Genomic DNA, 17,877 nt, shown 5'->3' on the forward strand with positions numbered 1-17,877 from the left:
CCTGGCTGTCAGAGGCAGGTTTGTACACTAGCAGGTCTGCTGGGGGAGTGCAGGCAGGCTGTAATGTGACCAGTGGGCTGTAATGGAAAGTGGAATTTTCCTCTCTGCCAGCCAGGACTGAAAGCTCTGCTGTCTCCAGTAATTGAATGGAGGACTGCAGACCATTCGTGTACCAGCACACTTAGCTAACTGTTGATCATTCTTTGTTTATTAGGAAACTCCTCATGCATAACTATGTGATCTAGGACTTAATAGATGGCTGGGAATATGAAGGGAAAGAGGGGGCAACCCCTTCACTTGGCTCAGGATGTGTTCTTAATAAAATCTGCTTTTGTTTTCTTTTCAGACTTCGGTGTTAGTGCATTTCTGGCCACTGGTGGTGACATTACCAGGAATAAAGTCAGGAAAACTTTTGTGGGCACACCTTGCTGGATGGCACCAGAAGTTATGGAGCAGGTGATTTGTTTTTCTGAGTAACCTTTTAGCTGATCTGTGCTTGGAAATCCCTGTTGTCAGCAATGGCTGTATTTACTTCAAACTCAGATGGCATTTGCCATCCTCTGTAATGCTTTTTTAAAACCACTGGATTTTCTTTTATTTGCCCATTGCAGCCAGGCTTGTACTGGGGAGTATTAAGTGTTCAGTAGGTTTTTGGTCTGTTGCTTCTCATCAGGTAAGGATGAGACAGCTCAGCTGTTGCATAAAGAAGATTAACTTGCCCATCCCTCTTGCCTAAATATGAGGTAGAATATAAATAGCTTCACCTGTGGTAAATACACACATACACAGCTCAATACTGTGCTCTTCTGTGTTTGCAGATATGAGAATTTGGGGTAGCTGCTTGCAACGTGTCAGAGGGATATTATTGCAGTAAAATAACATGTAGTTGACAGCTTTTTAGTTTCTCTTGGCTTCTTGTGAGTATCTAGTTTGTAAATACTGAGGAATGCTTGCCTCTCCACCTTCCTCTGCTCTTTTGGCTAGCTAAAAGATCCCACACTTCTTCCCATTGGCTGGAGATAGTGATCATTTTTTGTCCTCCCCTATTTCTAAACTAAACTATACAAGCTTTTTCTGTGTGACTTCTGATGAAGACCACTTGGAAACTTTGTTTATTGTAAAATATCGCTGCACATTTCTGAGCAAGATCCACAAATAAAATTATGCCACAATCCTGACAGGGCATTTGTAGTAGCTGTCTGTTGCACTGACATTCAGTGCCCTAAGCATGATGAGAATTATCCCCTTTAAAAACAGTTCAACAGAGGGCTGGAATCAGGGTTTGAGTTTTGACCAGTGGAGGTAACAGCAAGAAGAGATACAACTGAATATAAGTTGGGGTTTTTTTCTGTTTTTCCTTAAAAACAAACCTAGAAAAAACAAGCCTGAAGCAAAACTGTTGTTGAAAAACATAGTTTTAATAAAGCAAATCCACCTGGTTACTTTTCTCCTTGTTCACAACAAAATATTTTGAAGCTTAGAAGGAACTTGAACAAGACACCCTCTTACATTTATATAAAATGAAATGCAGCTAAAACAGTGGTAGAACTTAAATGCATTTTTTTTTTCATATATCTAAAGCTTACTGAAGCAACTCCAAAAATGACCTCAGCCCTTCAAGTTGCTATTGATGAAAGGTTTTTGGAACGTTTAGCCTTTTCAGTGGCTCCCCATGGTGGCATTGAGGGGCCAGTGCATTACAGCCCTCCTGCAGCCCCAGGGTGTGAGTCTGGCACTGAAGGGTACAAGACACCCTGGGTTAGGAGCAGTCTTTGCAAATTTGCTTCTGAACTGCTTCACTGACATATATGTGGGATTTTTATTATTATTTTTTTAATGTTGATTTAAAAATAGAGTAGTCAGTGTTTCCAAAGCCAGATCAAAGCTGTCCCTTGCCTTTCTGTACCTTGTGCCCTGTCCTGGTGCACAGGACCTAATGGTGCTGCTCCTGGTTCATTGCAGGGGACAATGCAATCCATGGGGGAAGAAAGAGCTTAAGGAGAGCCCTAAAAAGGGCAAATAAAACTTTTTGTGGCCAAGAACGGATTCTTGATGCAAGAGCTGTGTTTCCAAAGAAGGCAGGCAGATTTTCTGAGGAGTCTTAATACTTCCATGAAGGCTCTGCAGTCTAGCTTCTTGCAGACTTGAGGTGGTAAGGAGGTATTTTAGATGCTGCTGTGAAATCTTTTAATGTCTGTTTGTATCATCTTGCTGCCTTCCAGCAGGTGTCACTCTGAGCCACTTTATGAAACCCAGGAAAGGAGGAGGAAGGGGGTTGCTGTAGGTTATAACACCTCTGAGATGCAGATATTATCAACCCAATTGCATGTGGTTTACTTTAGCATCATCAAGTTCCTTCAGCATGCTAATACATGGTAGCCTGGCATTGTCTTTTAATTTACCTTCAATCGGCAGATTTATGGAAAAAAAAAAAAATTGAGGAAAATAAATGTTGTTGCTGTAAGCTAACTGCAATGGTGGTGGCTTAAACTTATTGGAGAAGTCAAGAGTAACTGTTATAGAAAGTTTGAACTTCATACCTTCATTTGTATGCAGGTTTATAGGTTATAATTACTAAAACCTCTCCACTAATCAGATAAAATTGTGGTGGGGAATGGAGAGTTGTACAGTTAATAGATGTGCTGCAGGACTTAATTGAAAGATAAAGCTAAGAAACATCCCTGTTATTCTCAAAACCTAAAAATAGTGTGAAGGGGGAGAAAAAATACCCTTACAGCATATTTCTTCCTTCACTGTGTTCTTTTAAATTATTCTAGGTGTCTGTGTTTAGTTAAATGACTTGAAATCATGGCTTCAGTAAACTCTTCAAGAAACTTTTCAGATCTTTCAGGGACATGAAAATGATGCTTAAGGAGTTCAATAAATTAGTGCAAGAGAGAAACTCCTCTTGTTATAATAAACTTCAGTTTATTACATGAAAAATAGTGCAAGAGTTTGCTTGCTAGAGTTCAAGATAATCTTAAAGATAATTTGGGGAATGGTTTGGGCTTCATAACAATGAGTGATGAGTCTTTCTAAAGCTTGTTAGGTCAGATTTAGAATGTTAGCTGTCCTCTGAATCAATATTCATTTTTCCATAGTCTAGCTGGGGAAATACAGAGCATTCTAAGCAGTAACACTTAGTTGCTGCTCTTGAAGTTAGTACATGGTGTCTCTCCCCTGCCGTGGAGAAAGCAAGTGCCAAAATATTACCTAATGATAATGAGGAAGTAACTGCTTTGGCACATGAAATATTTTTTCCTGTGCGTGAGAGGAAGCAATGCTATAAATTTTCCTGAACAAGTCTGTGTTTAATGTCAAGTGCAGGAGCTACTATTAATTAGTGAAGGGAAATATTAGTCTGCTGACAGGAATGAGGGGCTTTGTACTGAGCTGGTGTGGACTGATTTCAGGGCTGAGCATGTTTGCACTCAGATTGATTAAGCAGTTGAGTGTGAGTGAGGCACATGTCCCAAGGGGCTAACAGTCCATCTACTGACTCTGAGCATTTCATTATACTCTTGAATGGCTCTGTGTCTTTTTTGCAGAAGGCAGAGCCTGGATTAACCCAGTGCCCCTTTGTGTTCCATGTATGAAGAGGTTTATGGCAGAGCAATGCTAGTTACACTGTTCACAACTACAGTTTTCATCAGACTAGACTTCTAAAGCACCCTGTAGAAGAAATAAGGAGCTGAGGGGGAGAGGAGGGAAAAAATGTTCTTTCCATCTCTTTAACCAGAGTTGCTGGTGTTTCCAAAATTCAGGGGAAAGGAGGGAAAGGGTAAAAGGATGTGTAACAAGCAAAAGAGGGTTGTGGTGTAGGATTGCAAGAGGCACATGCTAACATTCTCTCCTATTTTTCAGGTCAGGGGATATGATTTCAAGGCAGACATCTGGAGTTTTGGGATCACTGCTATTGAACTGGCTACAGGGGCAGCTCCTTACCATAAATATCCCCCGATGAAGGTGAGCAGGTCTCAAGATACTTGTGCAAGATAAAGGATCAGTGTGTTCTCTGGGTGTTTCCAAGAATGTGGCCAGCATGTTTAGTTCAAGCTTGAACTTGTGGATCACAATGTTCTGGGATTTATCTGAAATCACCTTTTAAAAACAAGCCACTTAATCAGGATTGTCTGAAACAGCACATTTCTTATTTAGATCCTGAGTCTCACCAGAGTCACCATTCTTGAGGAAAGTTGTGTGTGTTTTAATCCTGGAGAGTCTGAAGGCAGCACATGTTCTTAGGGCTCCCACCCCACAATTACAATGGCATTTGGGAATCCAGTAGCTCCTAAGGAATAAGAAAAGTCACATCCATGTATTGCTTTAAACACCAGGACTTGGCATTGGTTTAACTCTTGCAGAACCAACTTAATTTTAAGATCGTGTCATCTCTGTGCAGGGACTGTTGAGTAGCTGAGTGGTTTAAAAATGCCATTCAAGTTTGTATCAGGTCAGAGCAGTGAGGGGTACAGGGAAATGTGTTGCTGATTTAGATGATGCTGTTTCCATTGATGCTTCTTCCTGTGCTGTGATTATTGGTAGCATTTTGTAGTAGCTTCTGCAAGTTCTACTTCTGTTAATTGGGTCTTGAGTGTGTGGGTTGTAGCTTTGAATACAAAGATTGCCTTTTAGGCATCATGTGTTGTCATACAGTAGGCAGAATTGAGGCTCCAGTTCTGTTAGGTATGGGTTCCAGTCATGCACCTTGCAATAGAATTTCTGTGTTTTATTTATTGAATGTAGCTGTATTTCACTGCAGATAAGTTTTGATACACAGCAAAATGCATTAAGTGACCCTCCAAGGAGAGGGGAAAAAGGCAGGGAATTCTGTCATGGACTGTATAATCTCAGCTAGATTGATGGGCTCTTGCTGCCCTAAGCAGTATAGCTGCTGAAAGCTATTTAAATGTGCTATGTGCTGCTTCCTTTTCTAAAAATAGATATTCGTGTGTATGTAGGTGACAAGTGAAAATGGAAATGAGTAATTTTCTTCCTTTCCTTCAGAATAGGAGTGCTGTGAAGGAAATAATCAGTTTGGCTTGATGGGTACTTGTGTGAGAAATGTCTTCACTTACTGTTTTTTTTTTATGTTGCTTTTCTGCTTTTACATTAATTTCATTCCTAGCTAAGAAATACCTGCAGGGAGATCTAAACAGAGCCTTGGAATCTAATGCCTTGTACAGCTGCTCATCTCAGATGAGGAAGACTGGTAGAAGTTTTGCTATGCAGAACTTTAATGACACCACACAGGCCTGACAGCTCATCCCAATCTTGTGTTTGGCTTGCAGGCTGCTCTGTGGGCCAGGAGAGAGGATGGGAAGCAGTGGTGTAAATAGTTGGGTATAAATTAGCCTGCCTCCCCAAGGAAAGGAGGTGGAAGTAATTCTCTGTAGATCCTGTTGTACAAGTCTTGAACCTCTCAGCTGGCAGAATTTGCAGAGGGGTAAAGGTGGTGAAAATAGTTGTTTCTACAAAGTTGGTCACTTTGGGAAGTAGAGGGAAGAGGAGACCCTGTAATTGCCTTGGGGGAAGAAGGTAGGTAAATTTTTGCTGTCTGGTGGGTGTGAGGAGACAGCCTAAATCCTAAGTGGCTTCACTCTGAACTCAGGTTATCCTCAGAGAGCCACGGCCATGAAACAGCCCTTGTTGACACAGATGCTTGATGAAAATGATTGCCTACAATAGTTTTCTCAAGAACTGTCTGTAACAAAGGCCAAGAAAAATCTCATTGCCAATAGACATAATTCTTTCAGGTTTTAATGCTGACACTACAAAATGATCCCCCATCTTTGGAAACTGGTGTGCAAGATAAGGAGATGCTGAAGAAGTATGGGAAATCATTTAGGAAGATGATTTCATCGTGCCTACAAAAAGACCCTGAAAAAAGGTAAGAACAAAAGTAAATAAAAAACCCCCACACCCTTAAAACAAAACCACAAAACTCACTGTATTCTATACTTTTGAAGCTAGTACATTCTCTACCCCTCCAGCCTGTCAGTCACAATGAACACAGCAGTCTCCCTGTGTGGCAGCAGATTCTCTTGGCTGTCCTTATTTTTAAGGATAAATGTCTGGCAACATCTTCCATTTGAGTTAATGAGGGTGCATCCCAGTCCACTGCATGTGTAGTGCCATTCTTCCCCTTGCCACCTCCAGCAGGTGACTGCAGTTCATGTTTTGTTCCCAGTCAGAGCCTGCTCAGTGTTTATAAATCAGAAATTACACGTTGGGCAATACGTGTTTACTTGCAGAGCTTCACAAATAAACTTTAAAAAATTTGCCAGCGCAAAGAAGGCTTTCAGTGTAGTTTTGACTTGTTTAATTGCAAGCAATATTTGGGTTTGGGGGGAGGAAATGAAAGGAAAAACAGTGTCAGGTTTTACCAACGTGTTTTCATGAATGCAGCTTGCGTAAGTGACCTGGTGACACTTCCAGTCTTCCCTGTAACAGTGACTTGACTGCTCTGTGATGTTAGAAACACAACCAAGGGGGTGGTACATATGTTGTGGTTTTCCCAGGGTAACATTTTATCGTTGTGCTGTGGCATCCTTCAAAGCTGCAGGAGGGTCCAGCTGTCTATGGCACTGTTTAAAAGCCACAGCCTGTCACACAGGATAGCTCAGATGGATTTCTGTGGAGGGAAGTCAGTCTTTGCCAGGCTGTGAAGCTGTTTAAAGGAGTGTTCATCCTGCTTTAAAAACAATCTTCCTTAAAATTCAAAGGTAAAGGATCCATTGTTCCCACAGATCAGTTTTTATACCTCCTTGTTTTTTTTTTCCCTCACTTAAAGCAAACTAATTCTGGAAAGGAAAAAGTCCCTTCATAAAATAATGATAATGAAGACATTTTTCAGTTCCCTCTTGTGACAGATCCAGAACAAAGGCTTCTCACGCACTGAGATTGGATCTCTCCCTCCTAACAAGCTTTACACTTGAAATACCTAATGAATCCAGTGGAGTGCTTGATAAATGCTGATAGCAGGGTTTTTTTTCCCAACAATGTTTTTTTTTATTCTCATTTCTAAAGCATATCCTATCCCTGCAGGTTAGAATGTGTGCTGATCAGAATTAAACCAAATCACACCCCTTCTATTTTCCCAAGCACCACTAACAGCCACTGGCATCATCCTCACTGGGGGAGCAGGAGGTCAGCCCATAAAAAGCAACTGAAGAATCAGATACACTTAGGCATATTCTATGGGTTCTTAAAGAGAAAAATTTTGTGCAATTGCTTTTTAATTATTTTTGGGTCTCCCTTGATTTTAGTGGATGACATTTTTTTTTAGTCTGAATTGAAATCAACCCTGTGATGAATGGCATTTGCAAGTCACTAATTAAACTCTGTTACTATTTAAGCACAATTTGCAGAGTGGGAAATGCTGTGAGCTTGTACTTTCTCATATAGGCCTGAGTCTTTAGAAAGCTCCTAAACTGAACAAGGGGTGTCTTATTTTCCAGTATTTAACCTCAAGTTTATATTAAAGGTGAAAAATAATTCGTTCTCATTCCTTTTCTGTTAAACAAGGGTAAATTGTCCCACCTGTGTTTAATAGAACTACTTACACACAAATAATCAAGTTTTTCTGTAATGACTCTTTGTTACTTGCATGTGGCAGGTACTGCACTCCTGCTGTAAGTGATGATTCTTCATTTCAGTTTTGAACAAAATTGTTTCTGTAACCCTATCAAACTGTCTCCAAGACTCAAGTTCAGTGTCAAAATTGGAGCAACTTCTCCCCTCCACCCCCAATATATTCACTGCTTTTGAACAGAATGTGCATGGATCAGAATACATGGAGTGTTTAAAAGATTGCTGGTGTAAAATTTACTTGGAATACATTGACTGATTTTAGGAGAACTGTGCAGAAGAAGTTGGTGCCCTTGAGAGATACCATATCCCAACAAGCTGCAGCAACCTGGAAGCCTGTTGTGTTGAAAGGGAGCATTTATAATTGTCTTTTCTACATCTTTTTTATTGACAGACCAACAGCTGCAGAACTGTTAAGACACAAATTTTTCACGAAAGCAAAGGTAAGAAAAGACTTCCTGAAATTTATCTGTGCAGAGGTTGTGGAGGGGACTTTTCAGAGGTATGGTGACAGCTTTATTGGCACAAGTGTGGGCTGTTCCACTTAGCACCAGCATAGCTGAGCAAGTTGAATTGTGAGCAACCAGAATGAAACCCTTCTTTGGTACCTCCTTGTGTATTCTGCTAGTGAGAGATATTATCTATAAATTTGTGAGCATTTAAATGTTTTTTCAAGTGGCTTCTGGGGTTCTTTTTCTTCTCTTGTAATGTTGCCATTCTGGCTGCCTGTCCAACCATAAAGGTCTCTGTCAGCAAATGTAACTGACATACATATATTTTCATAAATTATGAAATATATTTTCATAAACTCTAATCAGTCTATAGGGAAAGCAGTGAATGAGGCCCACTGTGCAGAGAGCTACTTAAAACTGTGACACCCGTGTTGATGTATGGAAAGTGAAATTCTCTGATACAAAAGAGAAGGAAATTCCCATTTTTAACCTTGAAATGAACTGCCAGTGAGCATTTATATAATTACTGCCTGGAGATCAGTGCATATGCAGTGTGAAAGGTTTTACTGAGGGAGACAGACAGAAACACAGGGGAGAATCTGTATTCCCATGGGAATGAGGAAACCTTTTCTCTTATATTTTTTCTGTGGTGTGTTTGTGATCCCAATACATGGGTTTTATAGCAGAACACAGATTAAACTGTCAAAAGATACCTGATACCTGGGATGGCACAGCAGGATCAACTAATCAGAGTAGTTTTTAGCTTCTGGATTAAGCTGCTTAAATGAATGTGGCCACATCTGGGTGTCTGTACAGGACTTGATGTCCTGTTAATGCTGACAGATGTCTAAGAAATGCAATGGAGGAAGTAGAGAGTGATCCAATTTATGAAATGTAGGAATTGGCTTTAGGGCAAGTTTAATTGAGGCCTGGACTCTTGATGGTATTAACTGGGGTTTCCTTCTCCATAATGGGGTTTTAGACAGCTGAATATTTTTTTATCTGTGTACTGGATGCACTCCTGGTGTCCAGAGTGACAAGATGGTTTACACATTGCTGACCTTTCTCTGCTTGGTCATGCGAGTTCTGGTTCATGCCATACTTCATTGTCTGTTAAATCTTCTTCAAGCTTTCATTAAGCTGCTGCAGAGTAACATATTAGCATATGTGGTGATAGAAAATTAACATTGTTGTAAATGAGGCAATGCTTAAAGCTGCACCCAAAGTGAAAATGTGTGCCAGTTAACACTTGGTGTTAAATTACTTTCATACCTCAGCCCCTGCCAAGCTGACAGCTGTGTCTTGAGGACAGAAGAGTCCAACTTCTATACATCCATAGTGAACCATATGTTTAAATACAGCCTATGTTATGTAAAATATGTTTTGACAATGCTGAGGACCCACTTATCAGGAAGTTACACCGTGTCTCTTGAGGCTCTCTGTCCTTTGGGCAGGAAACCATCATGGGGGAGATCTGGGAGCACTTCATGGGCCACCCAACCCCACTGGTGTGGAATACCCAGCCAGATCCCAGTGCTAGTGCCAGGGTCCTTGCTTCTCCTGCACTTTGGCTCTGTAGTTCAGCAGCTGGGAGGTGGTACACTCAGGAACCCTGACATTAGCCAGTCTGGAGTACCTTGCCAAAGAGGAAATTTAATACAATAAAATGTCACAGCAGTTTCCCAGAATTTTAAGTTCTGATCACCGCGTTTGCTTCCTCTTTAAACTTCACAGGCTGGACGTTTTTCCAGCCACTCCTGTTGCCCCAATTCCTCTGTCTCATTACTCCAGCATAAAGAGGTTCCTGCATCCCAGCCTGCCTGACATCTGAGGTTTGCCTTTGGCAGCTGGCCAGGCATAAATTTAGGAGCAAGATAAAGCACAGTGGCTGGATCCAGGTGGTGTGGTATCTGTGGATGGAAGAATTCCAAGTGTCTCAGCAGGGTATCAGATGCTGTGATATAATAAGTGCTTTCCCTAGTAAATCAGGCAGAATAGTGTACAACTCCTTGACTGTTAATTCCCTATCACTTTGCACAGAGAAAGTGCTACCACTAACTGAGAAGTTACTTAGGATGAAACATTGTGTACTGTGCTCCACAGGAAGAAAGGTTTTGGTGTCTTTGGGGGAATGGGGATGAAACATATAAAACATCTTCTACTGGAAGCTGCTTAACAGGTCTTTTTTATTAGAGATACTGAAAGGATCAAGGGGTGCTTTCAGCAATACAAATGTTTGGTATTTTTTCTTTTGCAGAATAAAGAATTTTTGCAAGAGAAGATGTTGCAGAGAGCACCAACAATCACTGAAAGATCCAAAAAGGTACTGAAAACCTCCTGGGCTCTTGCTCTAACATTCCTATTAGTCCTATTATTTTTTAAGATGTTTCTGTGCTATTTCTACAAAAAAAACCCAAAACAAACAAAAGATCAACTCCAGAAACTGTCTTCTTGAAGTGTCTGTTTTCTGTCTTTGTGCTGAGCAGGTCCGAAGAGTCCCAGGTTCCAGCGGACGTCTTCACAAGACTGAAGATGGTGGCTGGGAATGGAGTGATGATGAACTAGATGAAGAAAGTGAGGAAGGCAGAGCAGCAATTTCACAGCTCAGGGTGGGTCCTCAAATTCTGACAGCCCTACTGTCTCTGTTTTGTTCACTCACTGTGGTACATCTGAATCATCCTGGGAAGCACGTGGCCTTGTTTTAAGTATGAAACACAGTCATAGTCCTTCTCCTCCAAGTCTGTAGTTGACCTAGAGAAAGCAGACCAAAGGTTAAATTGTATTGATCTCTTTCCTGTCATTATTCTGGGGCACAGCTGGTGTCATTTAGGGATGTTGAGCATAACTGGGAATATGAATTCAAACAATCTGCTCCCAGCTCAGCATACTAACTCACTTGAGCTAGGATATTCTTTTTATTCTATTTATTTCAGTTTATCTGACTGCTTGAGGTGCTTTCTTCGAGAAGTGTCAGGAGAGGCTTTGTCCTACTGCCCTCTCTAGGGTGGAGTTAAAATCAATAGGGCCTGTGCTTATGGCTGATAGTGGAAACACTCAGGGCCTGGTTCTGCCCCCTTGATTACACTGATGTCAATTAGTCCCAGAAAATGTTACAGCATCCCTGAAATCACAGGGATTTGTCTAGCACTTGAAAACACTTCAAAAAACACTTCCCCCTCTCCCAGAATACACATAAGAACTCCAAACCCAGGCTAACCCCCAGAAACAGAGGTGTAATGCATAATGATCAACTAAGATTACATTAAATATCCAGATTGTCTTCTTTCCCTTTGGGCAACAGTGTGTATTCAGACTGTAATGGCTTTGCCTGTTCCCTGGTCACTACAAGTGGTAGCTTGATGTGGACTGTTTTTTAATAATTTTGGAATTGAAAGAGTGAGACAGTGGAGGATTTTTTTTTAGAGGCAGCTTTTCAGTATGAAAGGGAAAAAAAGTAGTATTAGTTTGAAGCATGATTATTGATTAACCATCAATATATAAGTAATAACTGACATGCTGGCTTCAATGTTACCTTTTGGATGTGAAGATTTACCAAACTTCTTTCCTCTCTGTTTTTTAAACCTTGAAGTCAAATTAGAACAATTGTGCTGTGTGGGCTCTTAAATCATTCACCTTCCCTTGCTCAATAGTGGCATGCAGTGTGGTCACATTTCACTGCTTCCTCACATCATCCCTGATTACACAAGCAAAAGTTAGAATTAATATATTTTAGCACATCCCCAAAGTCATCCCATTTGTGCCTTAATCAGGTAAACATCTTAAATGTTTATCCTGTTTCCTTTCTGTCTTTCCTCAGTTTACTTCTGTTGGCCATTTATCTGGGTTTGTTGTTAGCTGTAGGGCAGGGCCAGCATTTCCATTCTTGTCTGTACAGTGTCTATCACACTGATCTTTCAGACAAGCTCCTTTTGAGTGATTCCTTGAGGCATCCAGGTGCTCTTGGATGTGAGCCTTGTGCCTGAAAGAATGGAGCTGCAGATGTGGAGCATGGCTTTTATCTCTAGGAGCAATGCCACGTTTTCCATCCTGCCTGCTACCTGTCAAGTGAAGGATCAACAGAGTGAGATGGATTTCAACCTTTACCTTCCCAGCTGCATGACTTTCTTCCTCATCCTGTTCACACACAGTCACTGTGAAGGAGCTGTTCTTCTCTTCCTGGCCAGAGGGTTTTTTGCAACTTGCTGTTCTGAGAATAAAAGCTTTTACTTTCTCTCCTGAGAGGCCTCGGGGTCCTGTGTTACAAATGGCTCTGATCTGCACTGGTCAGTGTATAAACTGGCTCAGGATGAGATGTTTGCATGTTGAGACTTCAGTTTTTCTGTCACATTTGTACTGTCTTAATCACAACCTGTCTTTTAGACTCTTGTGTGGGGAAGGAACATTTATTTTATTAATCCCAGCATGGACCAAGCTGTCCCACCTGTCTGTCTCCAGAGGGTAATTAGACCTGTTAGAAGTGAAAGCTGCAGGCTCTCTTAATTGCAGGACTTTACAGGAATACTTGGCAATTCCTTCCTGCTCAGTGGAATAGCTAATGTATGTTTCCTTTATGTTACTGATAAGCAAAGACTTCTCACATTGCTGTAAATATGCTTTTCCCTCTTCCACTGATCTCTTTGTTTCTCTGCTGAATTTGGGTAGAGCTTTCAATTTTCTGCTTTCTCTCATGGAGAGTGTGGCATAGGGCAGAGTCCAAGGGCAAGGAGAGCAGGCAAAAGATTTTCATTCTATAAAGCAGCACATGTAAGGCTGATTTTTTTTTTTTTTTTTTTTTCTTTTCTTGTATGGTTTAAGTAAGTTGGTTTGCACACCCTAAGCTTATTAAGGGGTTGTGTTCTGGCAGAATTCAGCAAGGCAGACTTCATGTGGCTTATCTTCAAGGCTTGGGTAGCTTAAAATGGATTTTGCCATTCTGATACACAAGTAATTTGATTCAGTCTGAAGGATCTTCAGCACTACTGGATTTTGCTATTGGTTAATGGTGATAGCAGCTTAGGGTATTGTGTGGCACTGTAAACACCAACTGCAGGTTCTGAAGCATGACTGTTTCTGGGTTGTATGGTATGATTAGGTTGCCAACAAACTGTGGGGTGTCCCTTTTATTATACTTATTAATATAAAAAATATGAAAGCAATTATGTAGATTTCTTACATCCAGTATGGTTCTGACAAGTCTATCTCATCAATAAGTTTCAATTTGTCCAGGCAATGACATGCTTTTTTCTCTTTTTCAGTCTCCTAGAGTGAAAGAACCTGTACAGAATTCCGAGGTAAGTTTTAATTGCAAATTATATCACTTCCCAAAATGGTGACTCCTAGTTATTGCTGGTTTTGCAAGGAATGTGTTTTCATTAGCCTTTGAAAACAATACTGCTTGAAGTAGAAGGTAGTATCTAGCTGAGCTCTGCTTGAAAACACTCTCTAAAAGGAATCATTAGCTGTGTAACACTAGGAAGCCTTTCTGAGGTAAGTTTGGTGTATATCTCTTTTCAGCTTTATTTGCTTTGGCAAAAGTCTGTTTGTTATAAGTAATGAATTGGCTACAAGAGCAATCTAAGCAAAACAACTGTTCTGATTTCCTCATTAAAAAAAACCCCAACAGAACACAGTTTAAAATACCTAGTTTGTATAGGCTAATTTACTGGTTTGGAACCTATGCTCAGAACTGTGAAATAAATCTGTAGTAGTATTTTAAAGCAAACAAGGCTTCCATTGCAATTTATAATCTGCCTTCAATTCCTGTTTTTTCCCACATTAGGAATATTTGTGTATCTTAAATTGCAGTGACAGAGAATGCTTATCTTGCAGAGACAGTGCTAGGTCTGTCTTTTCCCTACCTGTGTGGAAAGATACAAACAGATCTGTCTCCTAGAAATTCCTCTTGGGTTAGACTGTCTTGTTCTTCATTCATCTGTTTCCATGGATTGATTATAAAGAGAGACCTTAAGAAAGGTTGCAGTTCTGGCATTATGATTTCACATGAACTCTATTCAAAGAGCTGGAAACCAGAATCCCTTTGGGATTAATTTCCCCATTTTGATACATTCCTTGAGGTATATGGTGAGATTTGGAGGTCTGCTGCTCAGGTTTTCAATATTCAAGATAATTTATATTTCCAGCAGTTTAACAGAGTTAGAGGGCACACTGAAGGAATGCCATGAAGCTTACAGTGTCAAAATCACTTTCTGTTCTCAATTATGCAACAGAGAAAAAAGATTCAACTTTCATTAAAGCTCTTTTACCTCAGCCTCAAATCAATTGCATTTTTAAATTGCAAGGGGCTAACTTTAAGCTTAATCCTAAATAGTGTTCTCCTGTGTTTTTTGAAGAATTTAGGTGGCAGGCAGACACTTTTCTGAAAGTTGTTGCTTGAGTGAGAACTCAGAGTTCCCTTTTTTTGTTAAATTGCCTTTTTGCTTGCAGCTATTCCCATCAACTGAGCCTACAGGTCCTTCACTCAATGCTCCAGCACAGGCACCTACTCAACTACCTCAGGCTGCAGGACAGGCACCTGCACAACCTCAACCTGCTGTACCTCCACCTAGTCAGGCTCCTCCAGCAGCCCCAGCAGCAGCCCAGGTAAGACCAGAGTTGCTGTGTACCACCTTTCAGCTTTGCACTTCACCATTCTGTTCAAGAAGTGCTAAAAGGACACAAAACCTTGAGAGCTGCTTGTCTGGAGTTGCAGTAGTGCTGCTGTTTGTGCACAAGTGACCCAAGCTGGCCTGGTGGTTTGCAAAAGAAATAGTTGTGGGCTCAGCAGTTTTCCTTTCTTACTCTGTGGAGGAGCAGTGATTTTTATGCTCTTCAGGGTGTGGACTCTTGTCTGGAGGTAAGGTTAAAGGTAAGAAAAAAGCAGAATCTCATTTAAGTGGTTGCTGTTTGTTCCTGGTATTTAAGGTGCAGCATAAACAGGCTCTGACTGTGCATCTCAGCAACCCTGGCATCTATGGGATAAAACTGGAGAGAACCATGAGAGGAAGAAGCTAGAAAGTGCAGCCTGGAGCAGTCTTGAGAGACAGGAGATCTAGTTTAAAACTCTCCTTGCAGCAGGAAAATGTGGATAAACTCCATCTTTGGGAAACTGAATCTTGTGGTGCTTTCATACAACTCCATTTCAAACAGAGAGCAGAGTGGTCCTTTGAGAAGTACAGAGAATGTGAAAGCTTGACAAGTTTGTGTTTAATTTGTAGCTGTGTCACCCTGAAGTGTAGAATTTAGGTCAGATAGGCAGGCACAGCAAAGTCAGGAAAGAGCTCTGACTTCTGTAAAAAGAGAAAAATGGCCAACCCAAATCATAACTGAGCCACTTGCAACATGTCTTGTGGTTTGCTGAAGTAAAAAGCACTGCAGAGTTTGCCAGCCTGCTGGATGATGGCACCTTTTTCTGTAAGAGACACTGATGTTCTTATTTGTTGGTGGGGAGAGGCTGTCAGTTTTGGAGAGAACTGAGCTGCCATCATCCTTTGGCAGACTTAAGGGGAAGAGACTTGGCAGTGTTGGTCAGAAAAATAACTCTCAGGCTTACTCCTTCCTAGAAATGTTATATAATTTTAAAAGAACTTAGAAAGATATGATATTGCTTCCCTGCAGTCAGCTCATGTTTCCTTTTACAAAACTGTTGGAGACAGTGCACTAGTCATTAAATAAAAATAATGAAGTTGGGGTCTGACATGTTCTTGGCTCCATTAAAAATAAGTTTTAATACTTAAATCAAACCCCTTTGAATCTCTTGAAAAAGGGCCAGTGTTTAATTGCTGAATTTTATGCAGCAGTTGAAACACCAGCAGCAGTGAAGGCCAGGACTCTTGGTTTGGTAAAATGAAGTAGCAGTGTTTGGTCTCAGTGGAATTGTTCTGATTTTTTTCACTAGCAGAGGATCTTGCTCCTTGCCACTAGTGCTCAATAGCTTATTTGTTGATAGCTTGTCCTAAGGAGAAGTTCATATTTTTGTCTGTGTTCTTCCTTACAGCTCCTGGTGTCACTGGAGTTCATTTTTATAGCTCTTTTTGGTCAACAGGTTCTTCTTTACAGCCCTGTGTCAGTGTGTGGTGTTCTTTGTAGCTTTCCTCCAGTTCTCAGAGCTGCTTGGTTACTGTTTTGCAGACCTCTGGGCTTCTCTGAACCTTTGTTTGCTTTCAGTGACCTGGTAAAGCTTTCTGCTTCAGCAGAAACAAGGTTATGATAACAAGCCCTGAGCTCCATTGCTGGTGCAAGAGAACCAACTAATGGAGTAAAATTAGTATTTTACTAAGTAATTAAGCAAAAGGTTATTTTTTTTCTCTTATGAAAAAGCAGGTGATCTAGATGAAGAATTTGGTCAAGTATTCTAGGCTTAAATTGTCATCCCAGTGTTCTGTATGGCTTGTTACTGCAGATTTGAAATCCCTACCTCAGTTTGTGCAAGATAACTTGGACAGTAGAAGAGTAACCAAACTTTCTCTCTTCTGTTCAATATTTTTTTTTTTTTGGTGGTTGATTGGACACCTCCTGGATCTTTTGTACTGGAAATCTGCTGCTGACCCATATAAAATGCTTTGATTACACATTCCAGTAGGTACTCAAAAGTAATTTAGAAGTGAAAATGGGCAGCTATAAAATTGCTACAAAATACTCTTAAAGCCTTTGATTTGACAAAAAAAAAAAAAGTAACACAGTACATGTTAGTCTGCCAGTTAAATTATTTCCTAGATACTCTTTGTAACTCTTATCAGGATTTTAAATCAGATGTTTGGGTCAGGGATTAAAACACAGGAGGTCTTGAAGCTGTCATGAATGCCCCCATACCCTAAGATTTTAGGCAAAGCAAATAGGTTTTTTTTTACATTTTGAAGATTAGTGCCATTTTGGTATTTCTCAAAGCTCTGTAGCTCTTACTTTTTGTGAGAAAATTGCAGAGAGAACCTCCTGGGTTAGTGTTTAAATGTGAAGTTCTCCTGTTTCATTAGTCTGTCTTCTTTGGGGCTGTTGTGTCATAGTTCCAGTGCTGAGTTAAACTTTTATTTGTATTTATAGTTTATCTCTAGTTAATAAACCAGATAAAGGAAGTGTTATTCTCCTTTAAAATTATCTTATCTTATTGCAGGCCCCACCTGCCCCTACTGCAGCTCCGGTACAGGAAGATACAAAAGTCCCTATCAGCCTTGTACTAAGGTTAAGGTAAGGACAGAAAACTGACTTGTTCTGTCTAAGTGAACCTGTGTGGAAAGGGACACTGTAGTGCCTCCTGCCATCCTGCCTTTTCATGACAAAGCTGGTGGTGATATGTTGTTTGTCAGCTTGGATTTCATCCACTCATCCAAAACTGGGACCCAGAAAAAGTTTCTCTTCTACTGTAGTTTGGCAGGAGGTGTAGATTGGAAAAGCTTTTGTTGTTTGTATAAATATTCCTAAACTCTAATGGGGTGCAAAGGAGGGATTAGCTGTGTTCCCTGAGGGGAATCAGGGATCCATCCAGGTGTTTTGCCTTTGTGCTGCACCATCTCACTGGTCAACTTAATGCCAGTTCTGGGAGTGAAGAGCTTTTGTCCTCTTCAGTGCATGGATTCTTGTTTGTGTCCCTAGAAATAGCCAGGAAAAGCAGTGTAAGCTCATTCTGCTGTGACCACACATGACTTCAGTCACATAAGGAACCTGCCTCTCATTCTGTGGGCATCTTGGTTGTTGATAGGCATTGAGCTGGGACTTGCTGAGCATTGTCTGTCATTCCTGAACAGCTGCATGATGTGTGTGCATCTGCAGTCAGTGAGTGCTCCAAGGACCTCTCTGCTGACAGGCAGGAGGTGCTGAATCATGGAACAACATGGCCTTAGAC

The 17,877-nt window shown here is 40.8% G+C and overlaps 1 protein-coding gene across 1 annotated transcript in view; it reads left to right on the forward strand.

Moving 5' to 3' along the window:
* OXSR1 (oxidative stress responsive kinase 1) overlaps positions 1-17,877 on the forward strand; it is an 86,084-nt gene that overhangs the window by 62,699 nt on the left and 5,508 nt on the right. Inside the window, exons 6-14 of the mRNA XM_071734631.1 lie at positions 347-456; positions 3,865-3,966; positions 5,757-5,890; positions 7,985-8,033; positions 10,300-10,365; positions 10,529-10,651; positions 13,298-13,333; positions 14,487-14,642; positions 17,149-17,222. Of these exons, the coding sequence (XP_071590732.1) occupies positions 347-456; positions 3,865-3,966; positions 5,757-5,890; positions 7,985-8,033; positions 10,300-10,365; positions 10,529-10,651; positions 13,298-13,333; positions 14,487-14,642; positions 17,149-17,222 (850 nt within the window). The remainder of the gene's footprint in view (positions 1-346; positions 457-3,864; positions 3,967-5,756; positions 5,891-7,984; positions 8,034-10,299; positions 10,366-10,528; positions 10,652-13,297; positions 13,334-14,486; positions 14,643-17,148; positions 17,223-17,877) is intronic.

This window comes from Heliangelus exortis, chromosome 2 (genome assembly GCF_036169615.1).
Source record: "Heliangelus exortis chromosome 2, bHelExo1.hap1, whole genome shotgun sequence".
Lineage (NCBI taxonomy): Eukaryota > Metazoa > Chordata > Aves > Apodiformes > Trochilidae > Heliangelus > Heliangelus exortis.